The sequence below is a fragment of the Cheilinus undulatus genome, linkage group 3, assembly GCF_018320785.1.
Source record: "Cheilinus undulatus linkage group 3, ASM1832078v1, whole genome shotgun sequence".
Taxonomy (NCBI): domain Eukaryota; kingdom Metazoa; phylum Chordata; class Actinopteri; order Labriformes; family Labridae; genus Cheilinus; species Cheilinus undulatus.
This window is the reverse complement of record NC_054867.1, coordinates 9271387-9290415: the sequence shown is the minus strand read 5'-3', so window position 1 is coordinate 9290415 and position 19029 is coordinate 9271387. Positions and strand designations below refer to the sequence as shown.

General features: G+C 36.9%; 1 protein-coding gene across 3 annotated transcripts in view; it reads left to right on the top strand.

Moving 5' to 3' along the window:
- cadpsa (Ca2+-dependent activator protein for secretion a) overlaps nucleotides 1-19029 on the top strand; it is a 297442-nt gene that overhangs the window by 195707 nt on the left and 82706 nt on the right. For 2 of the 3 annotated variants that reach the window (XM_041783234.1, XM_041783236.1), the window contains 5 exons: nucleotides 6291-6392; nucleotides 6480-6543; nucleotides 6867-6990; nucleotides 9513-9581; nucleotides 15527-15633. In XM_041783234.1, coding sequence (XP_041639168.1) covers nucleotides 6291-6392; nucleotides 6480-6543; nucleotides 6867-6990; nucleotides 9513-9581; nucleotides 15527-15633 — 466 coding nt within the window. The remainder of the gene's footprint in view (nucleotides 1-6290; nucleotides 6393-6479; nucleotides 6544-6866; nucleotides 6991-9512; nucleotides 9582-15526; nucleotides 15634-19029) is intronic. The other variant, XM_041783235.1, reaches the window with a different exon arrangement.

The following is a 19029-nucleotide window of genomic DNA, read 5'->3' as shown; positions in this document are numbered from 1 at the left end:
AAGATACAACAACAAAATAGAAGGACATCATCAGCTCCCTGCAGCCACAGTGATGTAAAATAAGTCCACTATTACTCCTTAATGTCTCATTTCATTTCAGAAACTCAAGCTGAAGTCATGTGAACCTTTTGATATCCAACTTTTACCTTTATATTGTTTGTTTATCTGTGGCTTAGCTCACGTTATAATCTTCAATGTACCCTAAGTTTGTAATTTTCTTTTGAAATAAAAGCAGTTCTGAATTAGGCGTTTGCTCAAAAAATTGATATGGCGATGTATCGTCACATGCACCTTGCTGATACACTCATCCATGGTGCAGTTGACAAAAGAACCAGCAGGTGGCAGCAGTCATAGAGCTGGACTAGCAGCGCAGCGCATGTCTCTCTCCTCACTCCTAAACAAACTGGTACTCAGAACGGGAACATGGACGGTGTTTCTCTACAGTCAGTAGGTTAAAAGCAAAGATACTGGATCATTTCAGGTTCAAACAGCAGAAAGTCACAAGTTGGACATGAGTCATGCAAGCTGTAAGAAGGTAAACACTACAGAAACACCAATCTTCTTTTACACAACAACACACTAATTAGCAGTTAGCAAGAACAGCAGGCTTACAGGGCTAATCTGTGTCATACCATCCAGCACTAAATAACGCTGTAAACACAAAGTTTCCTTCAACTTCTGACCAGGACATCATATTTGGAAAGACATTAGCCTAACAGTGGCTCTGATAATGGCTGATAACAGCTGCTGCAGCAGGAGGTGTTAGCAACGCAGTAACTGTCACTCATCCTTTATAACAGAGACAGCGGTGCCATTTGATGAAGTAAAGTCATCCTTACAAATTCAAGTGGGCTTATAAACAAACCAGAATATTATCTAAAAGTATGGAAAACAGCAAGAGAAACAACAGAGAGGACCATTTTAAGCTTAAAAGGTTAAATATTACTGCATTTGACTTAATGAATTGCTAAGTGACTATGAAATTTTAATTTTCTTGGATCTTTGAGAATCTGAATTTAACTGTTTTAAAGTGTGAAGCTTTTATCTATACCTCTTTTGTTATCCTGTATAATAAAGAACAGCTGCTGTAGTGAATTCAGTGTAGCACATGTTTATTACATGTTTATGACCCCAAATCAGTGTTACTCAACCCTGCTCAAAGAGCCAAATTATTAAAAAATGCCTGCAAGAGCCACAGTGTAAGCGGTGAAAAGTGGCAAAAAAGGGATAAAGTGGCATTAGAAATACGTTAATGGTGGCTAAAATGGTCAAAAATCAGCAAAAAGGGGGACAAATGGGCAAAAAATCGGGCAAAGTAGACATAATATGGTAAAACATGGTTAAAAAGTGAAAAAAGGGGAGGAAAAAGTGGCAAAAATTTAATAACAGGTGGTATAAATGGTCAGAAAACAACAAAACAGGGCAAAAAATTTGTGTAAAAGTGACTTAAACACGCAAAGAGGTAGGAAAAATGGGAAAAAAGGAGGGAAGAGTGAAGAAGAGCAAATAGTGGAAAAAATCGTGAAAAGAGTGGCATTTAAAGGCAATGTAGCTTAAATGGGCGAAAAGTGGCAAAAAATGGCAAAAAAAACTAAAATTTGCAAAAAGCAAGATTGAACAGGCAATAAAACTGGTGAAAAAGTGGCAAATATGTGATTAAAGTGGCTAATACAGGATAATGGGCAAAAATTGACGAGAAGTGGCAAAAAGAAGTGGCAAAAGCAGACTTAAAGCAGTGAAAATCGATAAAAATTTGCAAATAAGGGCAATGGAAAAGAAATTAAGGTTGACTATTGAAGCCAACTGTATAAGTATGTAAAACAAAATGATTAATGTGATTTGCTAAACATAATTTCAGAGGTCAAAGTTTCCCTTTTTAAGGTTTTCTGGAGAGTAATATTCAAACTGAGACATAAAGAGCCACAAATTATCCCTAAAGAGCCACATGTGGTTTGAGTATCACTGCCCCAAATCAATGTGTATGCTATAGGTACAGTATCTTGGCCTCTGTATTTGGCTGGGGGAAATAGCCAGCCCTAGTTGGAATCCAAACAGGAGGTCATTTCCCTAGTTTAAGACAGTAGAAAAAAATCTAACAGAGACAGTTTTTAAATGCAAAATAGTAGAATTTTGAAATGCAAAAAAGGAGATTAATCACAATTTATGGTAGATTAATTAGGATTAAAAATTTAAGTTGTTTCACAGCCTTGGATATTACATGTTTGGGTCTTTAATGCAAGAGATCCTTTAAAAAATTGAAACTGTATATTTTTGCTTTTTTAAGATAGTTTTGTCAATATTAGAAAAAACAACCATCATTCTGTTTCTTACACGTGTTTCTTCACATAGTTAGTTAGAACCAGGGCTGAACGATTTGGAAAACTAATCTAATTGCGATTTTTTTCCTCCAATATTGCATTTTAATATGCGACTATTTTTAGGGCTGGGTATTGCCACTGATTTCCTGAATTGATTTGATTTCGATTCACAAGGTCCCGATTTGATTCGATTTCCGATTCAATTCAATATCGGTTCATTGAGGGATATTTCAGCTACAGTACCTGTTTTGCTTGAATATGCAAGGGGGTCTTAGAGAACTAATGGCAGAAATGATACTTTTAGTTGAATTATTAATAAGACACCTTCCAGCTAGGTCCAATATTTAAAATATTAAAGTTCACAGTAAAAACTGACCCCAAACTTGTTTCCTGAAAATACTTTATATTGACCAACACATTTGATCAATCAGCATAATAAAATGCAACACAGACTAAACAGTCAGTAATAAAAGATCAATCTTTGAAAAAAAAATGAATTAATATCGAAAATTCAATCAAAAAATCAATCAGAATCGGAAAATCGATTTTTCTGAACCCAGCCCTAATTATTTTTAGGTTTCTCATCTTATAGATTTTTCAATACATACAGGCAAGAAATCATTCTATATTATAATGAACACAGTATTATATATAATATACTAGGGAAAATGACTTAAAACAAATATCTGTGATTATTTTGGCACTATTGCAAATTTGATATCGATTGCTATATTGAAGGGGATAATCATTTTTACGTCAATCGCATTTTAAAAAAGTAAAACATCTACATTTAGTAAATCAGGAATTTTTATATTTGAAAAATGTGAATGTTTGCATTATGTGCATAAAATCTCTGCTGCAAAGTATTAAAGAAACATTGCAACTTTTGCAATTTATAAATTGCAGCAGGCCATATTGCGATTTAATCTAATTTGTGATTAATTGCCCAGCCCTATTTAGAACCTGCTATAAAATCCCTTCTTAATTCTGGCTGTACTAAAAGATGTTGGGCCTCAATTTTGAGGTTGGTTTTCCTCCCCCCAACAACTGGGGGGGCATATTGCCAATTCAAAGCTTGTCACATCTGATTATTTTTCCTAATAATACTCAAGTGTGTGGTGTCAATTAAATTATTTTTATGCTCCCAGTCAAGTCAGATCCCTGATCTGGAATTATAGATAATATGAATATAAATAATAATACGATGATATTTACGATTCAAGACTGGGCTGGCTCAGACAGAATACTAGCAATAACTACAGAGAGCGAGCAGACCATGCACCTACAACTGGATGCAGGTACTTCTACAGCTCAGAACATGGACATGAATATAATTATTCTCCAAGCCAAGTGGAATAATGAAAAAGAGAATTTGATACCAAAATCAGTAGAAACTGTCCTTTTGTCTGTGGTTACCCGTGTTCTCAAGGCACGTTCTCTGATAAAGATTTGAAAATTGTTCAGAGTTTAAACAACCCAAGAATTTATCAGATAACAGTAAACTAAAAAAGTTTTGAAAATGAAAAAACAATGACATGAAAATACCCTTGATATAAAATTTTGATGTAATTTAATGAGAGTATTTAAATATTTTACATTCCCTGCACTGCTCCGTGGTTCCTGCAGCAGACGCCTACAGGTGGCTGCGACACACTGACAGTGTCTGTTCAGATGTTCATGAAGAGAGAGGACAGTCTGAAGGAGATCATCTATGATGTTAAGCAAATTGGTCCATCTCAGACTGTAACACAGCTCTCATGGAGCCAGGATAACCCCTCCCTACACAGTTTCTCCATGTGTGCCAAAATGACATGTCAAAGGGTTGGTGTGGGGGTGGGGGGAGGTGTCATGTCACCTGCTTCTCATCATGCTGTCATGGCCACCAGTCCAGCGCCTCTTCTGTCACATGCACTCTGCTCACACTCCACCCAGACTCCGGCATGTCACAAACAATAAAGACATCCAATACTCACACACTCACACATGTACCTGCTAGTAACGCTGGGACTATTCTACCTGTTTAAACATTTTAATATGGATATAAACAGAATGAAACTTTAAGATGTGTCTGAAATCTTAATCCCAATCTTTAAAGCACTCTTGAGATACCAGGTTTATATTAAACGTCCAAATGAACCCCCTTGGCAATCTCAGAATCAGAGGCAAAAAAAACAGTAATGATGGACAAAAAAATAGAGTCTGGCACGTTTGGCACTCTGTCAATTCTGTGTGTAGTTGACATAATGACGGTGTCAACAGTAGAGTGGAGAAGATTATGAAGGTTAACAGACAAGCTAGACTGGTATAAAGATGGCACTGGTCGCCAGGTAATCACAAGATGTAAAGGCAATCATCCTCTCTTGCCTACAGTGTATTTTCCAGACTGTTTTCTGCTTTGTCAAAGTCTCTGGTAATGCAAATCAAGAAGAACTCTGATATTTATCATCAACTGTTATCCATCTTAAATTAAGACCAAACTTTTATCTGTTTCCTAAATATTATCAGTTACTTTTTTTAAGCATTTGTTAAATGAATTGGTGGTTTTCAAAGATTCATGTCAAAATAGATTTCAAACCAGTCATAAAATACATGCTAATCTCATTCACACAAGTGCAACAAAACTACTCTGCTAGATGAATCTGCTCCTCTGAGTTAAAGCTCACTGCCTCTACCTACCTACCTACCCAGGCCTGCCCACAGAGTTCAGTGGGGCCCTGAAAACCTGCCTAACCCTCCCCAGTTGTAATTTATTGATGATGTCAATGAACTTCTGTTGGACCTGTAGCATTGGTGCTGCATCCAGTTACCATATGCAAGAGCTGAAACGTGTGTCAGCCATTATTGGGTTATTATTGGCGTTTTTTTTTTTTTTTTTTTTACCAATATTCAGTCAATTGTCGCCACATCTTTTTGCCACTTTTAACTTTTGCTGCTTTTTGCAACTTTTTGTAACATTTTTCTACTTGAGCCACCTTTTGCAAATTTCACCTATTTTACCCTTTTTTTGCCCATATGCAGCCTTTTTCTTTTTTTTTTTTTTTTTTTTGCATATTTCTGCAATTTTTGCCGTTTTCGCACATTTTGCACGGATTTTTGGAATTTTTTTTTACCCCCATTTTTGCCATTTTTCACCCATTTCTGCCACTTTTTTATAGTATTGTGCCTTTTTTGCCCATACTCACAATTAATTTTGCCTCTTTTTTCTATTTTCTGCCATTTTTTACCATTTGTGCAGCATCCTTTTTGCAACTTTTGCCTACTTTAGCGATCTTTTGCCATTTTCTGCCAACCGTTGCTGCTTTAAACCCATTTTTGCCACTTTGTACCCATTGTTGCCCATTGATCCCACTTTTTGCAACTTCTTGCTCATCTTTGCCACTTGTTTTGCCACCCTTACCCATTTTGCCACTGTTTTGCCATTTCCCCCCATTTTTGCCACTTTTTGCCAATTTCTGCAACTTCTTCTTTTAAACCTTTTGCCCATTTTTTTTGCCATTTTTGTGTTTTATGAAGAAGGTTATATTGTGCTACAGCATTAATAAAATATCATTTTTGTTGTTTTGTGGTGGTTAAAAATTCAGGTTCAGGTTAAAAATATTATTATCAAAGCTTAACTTTACAATGGACTATGATTTTGCTGACCTCCATGGGCCCCCAGTTTGGCTGGGGCCCAAAAAGCTCCCCCATATGTCCCCCATTATGGGCTGCCTTGCACCTCCCTGTCTAGATCAACCAACTGACCATATCTGATCTGTCTGATTTTTGTCTCGCCCCACTCTTTGCATTGTTTTGATTGTGTGGACATGTGTCTGCACTCCACACACCCACTAGTGAAGATGTTGCCTTTTCACTTTTTAAATTGCTGTGATTTTGTAGAAAGTATGGGCCACTCTGGTAAACTATTATGGATTCAAGGGGGCTGGCAGGATAAAATTTAGTCGTATAACCTGTAAAAACTGAATGTTTTTTTAGGCCTGATGGCATTGGCACAGTGACTGTGGAAGAGAAAGAGCGCTTTGATGAGATCAAGGAGAGGCTACGGGTACTTCTGGAAAACCAGATTACACACTTCAGGTAGGAACTCAAAGTGTATTCATCTGATTAGCTCACGTCCAAACAGAATACTGCAGGTTTAAATGACAATGTCTTGTTCTTCCACAGGTACTGCTTTCCATTTGGACGACCAGAGGGGGCGCTGAAAGCAACTCTGTCCTTGCTTGAAAGGGTAAGAAAATCGAAGTGCAGTACGGAAGGGTGCATGTTTTTGGAAACGTCTCAACAGTATTTGATTAAAGGCACTACTGTTCATGCTGTCCTCCAGTTCTTGTAATATTGTCCCATTGACAGAACACAATGTGGTCATGTTTTATTGGTTTAATTGAGAACAAACCCCCATGGCAGAATACATGTGCTGGGCATTTTAGACCCTTAAGTCTTCTAAAAACCAGATTAAAAGATCACAAAGTGGTGCTATTTTTGTGATTGGTGCTTGTCATCTTATTACTTGCTTGGTATAAACACTTTTTTATGTTTTTCCCTCGTCTTTAGGTTCTGATGAATGATATTGTAACTCCTGTTCCTCAAGATGAAGTGAAAACAGTTATCCGTAGATGTCTGGAGCAAGCCGCTCTGGTCAACTACCAACGCCTTTCAGAATACGCCAAACTGGAAGGTAAGGTCTTTTCCACAGCTGCTTGTTTTTGTGAAATGCTGCTGAAGCTGAAACACATCAGTGTCATTCTGTTTTGATGCTATTGTGATTATTACAAAAAGTAACCAAGGTTTTTATGCCATATAAAGACAGAAGAGTTTGTTAATGCAGCTTATAGATGATTTAAAGGAGTAAATGCATATTGAATTTGTCTTTTGTTCTGCCTTTTTCAGTATCAAATGAACAGGAAGTAAAAATGCATTCAATTCAGTCTTTATGCCGATTTCTTCCACCTCAGCTCCTTTACCAGCTGAAGTGTGATGCTCCTTTTCTTCCCTTTATCTGCCTTCCTATCTATTGCTCCCAGATGATTTCCATCTCACTCCTTTTTTTCCCTTGTCTATTGGCTTTGCTGTTTCTAAACTCAAAACAGGAAGGCTAATACACAAGACATAATGGCACCGCCCTGTGCCCAGTCTTTTTTGTTATTGTTGCATGGTCCAAGTTTTCTTTAGATGGCATCATAGATACTACGCAGGTTTTTACAATGTCATCCCAAACAGAGTCACAACAGTGGCTGTGCTGTAGATGATTTTGCAGATTTTGACATCATAACCTGCTGTATCTGTGACATTAAACTTCATCAACATTTAGGAAACATGCTTATTTGCTGTTTGAGTTTAAATTAAGATAAAAAGAGAGTGGTACTAATGTCAGATATCAGAGCAGGGAGGACATAGCTCAAATGTGGCTTTACAACATGACTAACTCTGAAAAAGTTTAAAACAGCAAACAAGCACATTTCCTAAAATGTTGTTAAAGTCAGTTAGAGTTATGAAGATGTCTGTAAAGAAATCATCTCCTCACTGAAGACACTAAGGTAGATGCGCCTTAGTTTCTCAGTTGTGATTCTTGATTCCCCCCTAACCCTTGTCCTTCATAATGGTGTGCTTCTTGATCTTTTAAAACTACTCTAAAATGTTAAAATTGACCTCTGCTTGGCAGAACGAATGGTTAATCCAGAGTAGACAGCCCAGAAACACACAGAAACTGCCAAAATGGTTATGACATAGTTTAATGGATGTGCCATCTTGCTTTTTGGGTTGACAGTTTATGTAATGGTTAACTGGACTAATAAATAAAATCAACAACATACCTTGGACAGTGTCATCCTGTGGTTTAATGGAGCTAATGGACATAAAAGACTCCAGAAGGTGCTTTGTGTAGCATTAATTGGATCAATTAAAGTGCGTGCTTCATTTACTTTGAATGCACATGTACATGATATTTATGACATAAAAACAAAAATCAGTGTTATTTTATAGTTTTATCCAGACAGATTGAATTCCATCAGTGCTGCACAGCAGTCGTCTCTGAGACCCCTTTTACCAGATAGCGCCGAATGTTGAATGGCAACCTCTCTTCAGAGTATTCTCACCAACATTTATTGTGCTAGGTTATGACAGTTGACTCCTGCTTTACCTTCTAGTATCCATGTTTTTGTGAATATTTTCCTATCTGTCACCAAAAACAAAACAAAATATGAAGACAATATAATAAAATCCTTTCCCTGTATTTGCACTAGGAAACTTTGACCCCAGACAGATAAGTCAAGTCAATTTCTCCTCTGCCTTTGCTGGTGACAAAGCTGTTTCATAAGTCCTGCCCCATCTAGATTTTGATTGGCTAGTGAGGAGAAATGACACTGATGAGCACAGTGCAATATTAGGATAAATCCAGAAAGTGTATCAATGAAGATTCTGTAAACCAGGCTTCTGTTTTTGATCTAGAATTAATTCAACTTCTGTTTTTAAGTATTTAATGTAGAAAGATGAATTGTCAGAAAATGACAATGCTGCTCTTGTAGAAATTAAAACTAATGTTGTCCTACCCAAAACTAGAGAATTGTCTTAATCACTGCTGGCTTTTTAGATAAAAAAAAGAAAAAAAAAAACCTCACACAAAAATGTTTGTGGACACAAGTTCAGATTTGAGGAAAAAAACTGAAACTCCTAATTAGGGCTGCTCCATAAATCTCAATTTTCTCATTATCACAATTTAGCTTTTCACAAAAACACATGTCAAGATCTAAATTTATTGCATTTAACATTTCTTAGAAACTATCAACTGACTAGTATGTATTTTACATGGTCTAATGCCATTTTAATGCAGTCATATAAAATTCAAGCTAGCTATGAGCTACCCTCAGTGTAACTGCTGCAAATGTGAGTGTAAAGAATGAGCTTTATTTATTGTTGATTTTTGAGAAACATGTTAGCTTAGAAATATTCATAGTTGCAGCTAAAACAGTTTGTCACACTTCAAATCATTACACCAGTATAGAAAAAATATTCAACTTCATATTTTTTCTTCTATAGTGTGGGTCTCAGTTAATGATACATGAAAAGAATTAAATTATTTCTGTAAAATACAAATGCATGGGCCCATAACCCTCCTATGGTCAAACCTATGGCGACCTTTTTGCTCGTCCTCTCTGACCTTGGCCTCTCGCATGCCTCGGTATCCTCCCTCTTTCTCTGTAGGGAAAAAGAGAGAGATGTATGAGCACCCAGTCTTCTGCTTGGCGTCACAAGTCATGGATTTAACCATTCGTGAGTACCTTCCTCTTCCCCAGCAACACCCTCCTTCACCTTTGCACCCTTTTTTTTTCTTTCACTACCAGTACGGACCACAACAAGCGACCTCTCACAGTTGTGTTTGTTTCTGTTGTCTCAGTCTTTTCTAAGGCTCAGTTTGTCTCTTGACCACTCAAACAGCTTGTTGACTGTCCGCTTTAACCACCTGTCTGTTGTCTGTTTGCGACTTGAATGCATTTTTACTTTGCTTGTGTGTAAATCTTGTTTAGTGTTTAAGATCACAGCACGTTCAAACAGGACTCCCACGTACATCCTCAAGTTATTGAACAGGAATCTAACTATGAGTGAAACGTCACTGGACCCCTAAAACCGACAGAGAACTTTCTGTTTTTGATTGAAACCACCTATAAATAATGACTACTAATGTCTTCACCAGGTTTTACAACCATTTTTTCTACTGGATTTCAGGTCAGAGGGAAGAGGCTTCATTTTCTAACTTCCTCTACAGTCTCTGTGTCAGTGTTGGGTAGCATTACTTTAAAAGTACAAGATAACTGCCATTAAAAAGTGACTTATCAAATTGCTGCTTTACATTCTGAGAAAAGAAATGCGTTTGAGTACTTTTGTGTTACCAAAACTAAAACCCTTTAAACCAGGACTGTCAGCATTAATGCATTAGTCACAAAGTGATTAAGATCCATAATAAGTGAATTAAATTAATCTCATGCTTTATGGTCCCTTTCAGAACAGTTTGGTTAAACCACTACAGCGTCTCCCTGTAGTCCACCGCTGCTCCTTTATGTCTCATTTCACTGTAAAAAAAACAACAACAAATAAACAACCAAACAAAAAAAAAAAACCTCACAGACAGCTCAGTGGAGTCAAAGGTCATTTCCACCTTTAATTCACTTTTTTTCTTTTTTTTTACCATTCTCTTGTTCTTCTTGTTTTTTTCCCCAAATGTATTTGAATGTAAACACTTTGTGCCACATTATTTGTATAAAGAGTCCTATACAAATAAGGTTTGCTTGATTTAAGTCTCTAAAAAATATTTTTCCATGCTTACATTCATGTCAAAATATTCAATCTATCCAAAGTTCCTTATTTTCTTTCAAAACTAAAGCAGGTCTGTATCCAAACAGGCCAGTTTCCCTTGGTGTAAGACCTGTTCTTTAAAAAATATTTTTGGGCTTTTTATGCTATTATTTTTAGAGGACAGTGGATAAGGTCTGAAAGAGGGATGAGAGAGTTGGGGATAGACATGCTGGAAAGGAGTCACAGGCTGCCCTTGAACACTGGCTGCCCACAGACATGGGGCACAATCAAACCACTTGACCATCTGCACCCAACAAATACATAAACGTTGAATAAACCTTGAATAAACCTTACGTTTTTTAACCCTGAGTTTTCAATAGGCTATTTTTACTGCTTTTAAATACTTCTAATTTTATCAGTATGAACTACTTAGAAGTATTTTACATACTAATGCTTTGTTCAACACAACCCCAACTATATGACATAACTTTTTTCTCACTACAACTTACTGTATTAAATATAAGCTCATGGACAAATTTGTTGGTACTTGTTGGTACTAATAAATATAATTTTAAAAAACAAACTAATGAAACTAGCCTTGACAAAAATGATGGTACCCCTAGAAAAGCCTGACAGTAATTTAACCATAGGGACATTTTAAACTAAGGTGTGTCCTGTAGTTGGCATCATAGGTATCTTCCAACTTGTAATCAGTCACTCTGGCTATTTAAAGGGTAAAAAGTAGTCACTGTGCTGTTTGGTATCATGTTGTGTACCACACTGTACATGGACCACAGAAAGCTAAGGAGACAGTTGTCCCAGGAGATTAGAAAGAAAATGATAGACAAGCATGTTAAAGGTAAAGGCTATAAGACCATCTCCAAGCAGCTTGATGTTCCTGTGACTTCAGTTGACCATATTCAGAAGTTAAAGGTTCATGGCAATGTAGCCAATCTCCTTGGACTTGGCAGCAAGAGGACAACTGATGACAAATCGAAGAGACTGATCATAGGAGTGGTAACCAAAACAGCTACCTTAGGGATGAGGATATTTTTCCATCAGAAATATATTACTTTTATGAAACGTCACAAAATCGGATTGCATGAAATACCAAACTTTGTCTTTTGGTAACAACAAAAAGAAAAACCGTCTGAGTACTCTAACGTATTACTTTGAAACTCTTTCTCCCCAACACTGATCCTAATGCAGAGAAAGCCTTTTTCTCACATGTCACAAATAAATGTTCAATATGTTGAATGGAATTTTCAGTCTAACTTTGTCTTTCTTTCTGACTCCTGTTTTTCATCACCTTTGCTTATTCTACCTGTATTTAATGAGCTCCTCTTTCTTGCCCTTTACCTAACACTTTCCCACCTCTGTCTGCCTTCTCTCCATCCTTGCACCTTTCCTTTCTCTTTTATAAAACATTAACTCTTACTTAGAGGAGAAATCTGAGAAAAAACAGAAGGATCCAGGTGACGTTGTACTGTATGTCTAACCTTTTCCTGTTAGATCATTCCTGACCAGAAAACACCAAGTACCCTTTACTCATACCCTCATAGACCCCATCACAACCTTCCTGTTACCTGTGATACCCATCAAACCTAAGCACAGGTTCCAGGAATGTTATGACTCCGCCTCCCCACATCGTGGTGTTTTTCACTGCTTTTGACTGCTCCAAAAGGAGATTCCTGCAGACATCAGCACTAGAAGAAAGAATAGAAACAAATTCAAAATGTTTGATTGAAATTTGAAAGTCTTTGGGATGATTTTTATGAACTGCAACATTCATTATAGATAAAAGAATTTCACTCAAATGATATTCATGCTACAAGCATTCACAGCAGGGAAAGTTGTTACATTGACAGGACAGCAGGAATGAGTTGATTATTGACGAATGGAGAGAGCAATTGTGGAGCTGATTCACACATTGTCAGTGAAAATCACTTCCGTTGACAAGTACCCCAAGAAAGCGATAGAGTGCAAGTATCCGAGCATGGAAGGAAGCACTGTTTGCATGCAGGTGGCATTGAAAGTATTCTTAATCAAGGAATCTGTTACTTTGTAAACATGTTCAAATAACATATTATCAATGTTTTGAAGTACAAATGTCAGATGTTTGCTAAAATATTATCCATTCAGTGTCCTTTTTTGGTTTTAAGAAAACATAAACAGTCTACTTTCAGTCTAATTTTAGTGCTGTCAAAAAGTTTTTTAAATCGCAGAAAAAAAAATACCAAAAATGTGCATGGGTTTCTCACACTATTATTACACAACCATCAATAGAGATACATACACATGTATTTGTGTGTTTTAGAGGGTTGAAAATTAACCTTAACACTTAACATTTAACAGCCTGCAGGACAGAGCATGATAATAATGCAGGTGTTAAGAATAACTTATTAGAAACAGGGCTATGCATTTGATTGACCTCCTGTACATCAATCTCATATAAATGGAATTAATGCTAATGTTTACTTTTTATAAGGAAGTGACAGTGAAGCACAATTGTACTGGTAAGTACAAGAGCATTGTATAGTATAGCATGGCATTTCATAGCATAGCATAGTATAGTATAGTATGGTTTAAAAGAGTATAGTATAGCAGAGCATAGCATAGTATGGCATGGTATAGTATAGTTAAATGTAGTATAGTATAAGATAATAAAGTATAGCATGGCATAGTATAACATTGTAGAATAGAGTAGATTAATATAGTATAGTATGATATAATGTAGCATAGCATGGCAAAGTATGGTATAGAAAAGTATAGTATAGTTTAATATAGTATAGTATAATATAATTTAATATAACATAGCATAGTATAGTATAGTAGTTTAATATAGTACAGTATAATGTAGCACAACATAGCATAGTATAGTAAAGTTTACTATGGTATAGTATATTATAATATAGCATGGCATGGCATTGTATAGCGTAGCATAGCATGGCATAATATAGTATAGTATAGTATAGTTTAATATAGTATAGTATGAAATAATAGAGCATAGCATGGCATAGTATAGCATCGTATAGTATAGTATAATATAGTAGATATAGAATAGTATAATATAATATAGCATAGCATAGCAAAGTATATTATAGTATAGTTTAATATAGTACAGTGTAATATAATTTCATATAGCATAGCATGGCATAGTATAGTATAGTATAGTATGGTATAGTAGTCTAATATAGTATAATGTAGCATAACATAGTATAGTATAGTTTAATATAGTATAGTATGATATAGCATAGCATAGCATTGTATAGCATGGCATGGCATAGCATATTATTGTATAGTAAAGTAAAGTATAGCGTAATACGGTGTAGTATAGTGTTTTACAGTTAAGTTTAGTGTATTTTAGTATTATTTTAGAATTTACATATTGAATTCAGTAGCTAAAATTTACATTTTTGTATATTTTAACACTGTCAAAATGTATAATATTGTACTGTATTACATCTAGTCAAAAATATTCCTAGTTATCATGATATATTCGGATTTATTATGAAAAGCTATGTTGATTCTAAGGTCAGATCTAAATGGAAACACCCCGTCGCCCTGATTATTTTTTAGAAAACACATGTTCCTTTGTTTCCTTTTTTTCCCCCAACCAAACTCTGCCAAAATAGCGTTGACACTACTACCTCTGAACAGCTCCTTTTTGATTCAGAACAGACGTCCTATTCTGTGGAGGCTCTCAGCCGTGTTAGCATAACTGGGCCTACAACAGGCGGGCATTCGTTACTCTGCTGTGTCACACATTCACAGCCTATGATGCAGCAGTGGGAGCAATTTAGGGTTAGATGTCTTACCCAAGGACACATCAAAATATGAATGCAGTAGCTGGAGATTGAACCCTTGACCTGATTTTTCTAAGTTTATCTTGCAGGAACTTGGTTTCCCAAATACAAGAGAAAAAGAGGCAAAATTAAGGCACTTTCTGTGCAAGTGGTGATTCCAAATCAGTATCTGTTGCATCCCAATATTTCTCTCATAGCCTTTGATTACTTTTACTCTTATATTAAGATGGGAAAAAATCTAGACTTTTTTAAAGCATGAACATTCATTTGAACCAGTGTTAAGTCAATGCCACCTCAGTCTACTTAGCACCAATGAACAGTGTCACTAAATCAAAAGAGTGCTCTCTGAAGATGATACAAACTCATGATAAAGCTAGAATAAGATGTTACTTCACTACTTGAAACGAAGTCTAAACTACCTTAAATTCTATGATATTGTCTCAACATAACCAACTCTCTGCATGACGAGTGTTTAATGTACATGCTGTTACATCTCTCATCATGTCTACTGTATGTGTTCTATGTGAGACTGTTCTATGTGACAGACATGTGACTCACCCATTACATATCAGACCATAAGTACTAAAAGCCACCAAACAGTGCACTCATGGGAAAGTGCACTACATGTTATTAAAGCATTTTAGAAATTCTTAGAATAACATGTTGTAATCCAGAATAATTAGGGCTGGGTATGATAAAAACTAAATGTTTTTTAATCTGGACATGTACTAGTTTCCATTCTTGATGCTGCAATGTGGTCAAGTCTATAGTCAAAGAGTTTAAAGATTTGATATCCAGCCCTGATTATGAGAAGTTGATATTTCTTGCTGTATTTTAAAATGACTATGAGACTGTCCCAGTGGTTTAGGCTGAGGCTATAATCTGGACAAAGGATCACTTTTGAGGCAGCAGCTTTACCTACACGTTGTGAGTGACTTAACCCAGTGTTTTGGAGTAAGCAGAGTTACATGCATGTTGTTCAAATGTAAATACAATATCAAAGAATACACACTTATATCTCAGAGCAGGGTTTTTTCTTACCCTTTTGGTTGCATGAACAGTATTTTTTTAATCTTACTCTGAGGCTACCCTCACTAATTTTTTACTTTTGTGATGCAGAGAATGTAGGACGGTTAGTTACCCCCGCCAAAAAACTGGAGGACACCATCCGCCTGGCTGAGTTAGTGATTGAGGTGCTCCAGCAGAACGAGGAACACCATGCTGAGGTGAGTGCCATCATAGTCACTCACAGGCCTGCAGTCAAGCTGCCATTACAACAATGAACATCACAGTTAGCCCTCTCTCTCAGCTTGTCAAATATGGCACCTTGGTTAGTGGCTCAATGCTTCAGAATAGGGTTCTGTATACACTGGTCCAGTGGTGCTCAAATGGTCTGGGAAGGCACGCTGGTGTGTCTTAAGGCAAGTCTTGGTGGGCTGTGGGAATTTGCACAACCATACATTTTTACCAGAACTCCACATTGACTAAAGATTCCATAGTACCAATAAAAGCGGTTATTTCACATGGACCTACTGTAGATGTGCCTTGAGATTTTGGCTCGATCTCTGGTGTGCCTTGGGCAAAAATTCTTGAAAAACTCTACACTATTCCAACTTTATTTTTACACAGAATCCTTTGGCTTATTGCTGGTGATGTGCTGTCAGGTGTCCCAGTGCCATGTCAAGCAAGCTGCGCGTGCGCAGCTACTGAGGAATAACATGAACCATGGCGACTGTAGACATGTCAATAGACGACTTTGGTCATTTTTGAAAAGAAAACAACTCACTGCTGTTCTTTGTTCTTCTTTTAACAAAGAAATGTCGTCAAGTTCTGATAAAACTGGTGCTTTAGCAGCATCCACATTATTCTCTTCTGCCATAATTGCACCGGCCTCTTGTCGCTGCTTGCTTACGTCATGACTCCGCCGTGCCTGAAAGTGCTACCCCTCAACGCTGATTGGTTCTGTCACTTTCTAACCGGGCCCAAATGGTTCAGGCGGGAGCTTTGCAAGATGCATTCACCAGTGAGAAACACGGAAATGGGCGTATTCATCTGCTTTGCAAGGTTAACAACAAGGTGTTTCCTCACCAATCATCATGTCTGTCTAAATAACATTGGAAGGAAGAGGGCCTGGGTGAAATAACATCCACAAAGAAGACTGTAAATAAATATAATCCAACTGTAGTTACATCACGTTATTTTATTTGTCGACCTGAACATTAAGATAATTGATACGCTCGCTCATGCTAATTCAATAGCAGTTACTCACCATGATGTTATTTCTTGGCAAAATTTTAGATTTTCATTGTTTACACTTATGTATGCTGACTTGTAAATGTGAAGAGCTCTTTGTGCTCTCACTGGCCAACATTTCTGACATGACAGAACAAATCATAGAGTCTAGACAGAAAAATATAGCCTGATGTGCCACATAGACTGCTTGCATGATCTATTGTTTAAGATGTGTGTCATATCCATCTGAGCAACCACCCATCAAAACTTTTTGGGAAGAGCAGAACCTCTAAAAAATACTTGCAGGGTGACTGGATAAATGCTCTGTCAGTCTCATTACTTACGGCTCAACCAGAGTGGCTAGAAGTGATGTAGCAGGCATGCACAATTCCTGAGTATACTTGCCACAGTAGCCCCTATGGTTAACTAAGGTGAAAAAAACTCATGGTAATGCCAGTCTATAGATGAATCAAACATCTTCTCCACAAAGTCTTGTTTAGACTCAGGTTCCTTTTCCTTCGTTTGATAAAGAAATGTCCCGTTCTGATAAAACTGCTATAATTATTATTATTGTGTAGCTGCATCTGGGCTACTTGCCACAACAGTCACTGGCTTATAGTAAAACTAAATCCCGCCTGCAGGTACCACCTCTTTCTCCTTAAATGACACCGATTGGTCTGGTCTGTTTTCAGACCAGGAACAAGTGTTTCAGATTTGAGCTTTGCAAGATGGATTTGCCTGAGGATTTACAAGGAGTCTGGGCGACCTATCTGCTTTGCAAGGTTAAGAAAAATCAAGCATGCTAGGTTTTCCATAAGGATGTAATATGATGTCCTAGATGTTACCTTGATTGCCATTTACTTTGGGACTTGAACACCAAATTAATAATTCTCTAGGGCTGGGTTTATACCTGCTTTTAACCTTTTGTTTACAAACTGCAACATTAACTTTTTTGTTCACATACTTTGCTGAAACTAAGCGTGTTACTGCAGAAATTAAAAGCTCCAAAAATGCAAGGGGCAGCATGGTTTAGACTGGCTACAAGATATCGGGTTCAACCGACAAGTCCGTTGAACCTCAGAGGATGCTCATGTGGCACAAAGCTCCAGTCCTAATGGAAACCAATAAGAACATGGTAAACACAGGATTTGCAAAACCAATCATGTAGTCAAAGAAAGTGCATTGTGAGCCCCTAACTTCTTTAACTGTGCAGAACTAAGCCAAAACTCCTGACTGTGTGGAGGTGATGTACATGTTGATGCACTGAAAAGCTTAGAAGAAGTTCTCTTCACAGGCCTGTGTACTGTAATGAAATCCTCAAGCTGCATTTTTCCTGCATTTCCCCCTGCTGGAAACCTGATGTAGATATGCCAAACTCCATTTAGTCTAGAGTATTCTCTCAGCCATAGGGAGTGCTCTCAGATTTTCTTTCCCAGCTGGCTTTATCACTTTTATCAGACGCAGAGTTTGGTGTATGTTCCAGGATATTGATTAGCAGCAGGAGTGTCTTTCCTTGACTGTCTATTGATTATGTTTACCTTGGTCTTCAGTATAGTTTTTAAAACCATCAGAATGCCAGCAGGGAAGCTCCAGATACCTTGTTACAGATGATAAATAGTGCGAGGTATTTTATATTCCTCTTGATTTGGGGTCTTGGTGTTGTGGGTTTGTTCATATTTGAAATGGTGAATACAAAATCCCTCACTCATGACCACATGCTACTTTGAATCATTTTATCTGCACGGTGGGCTATGTCTGATGCAAAGTACAGAGTCTTATATGTCAGTAAGTGATGGAGTAATCAAAAATCATAGAGAGAAGAACACAGATATCAAAAAAGCATAAAGGGAATAAATGTGTCCAGATAAAGATTGAAGGTTTGTCTAAAGGTTGAAAGACTTCTGCCCTTTTACTCTGAATGCTGTGGTCTCAACAATCAACATTTTCACATGGCAGCCATCACCTTTGGATCTCAGACTTTTACTAATATCAAAAGTACTGAATGGATATCAGATATTGAGATATCCTTCCTATTTTTTACAATTATTTGCTTTATAGACGTTACAAAAAGGCAGTCTGACATTGGCACAGTAAGTAGGTACTGAACAAAAATGAACTGAAAGTTAATCAGAGAGAAATAAATAACTAACTGCTATGTAAACTGCACTTAAACTGGCATAGATACTAGGTAACAAATGAGTACATTACAGTTAGTTAGCCAGGGAAGAAATGAGGAATTAGCTGTCTGTGAACATGTATATGGCAAATAACCTCTTAGTGAATTTATTAGACACTTTCTGGTTACCTTAGAGATAATGACTGATAGATAAGGAGCTCAAAATTTTGAATAGTTAATCGAGAATGAATGAGGACCAAGGTGCTGACTATGG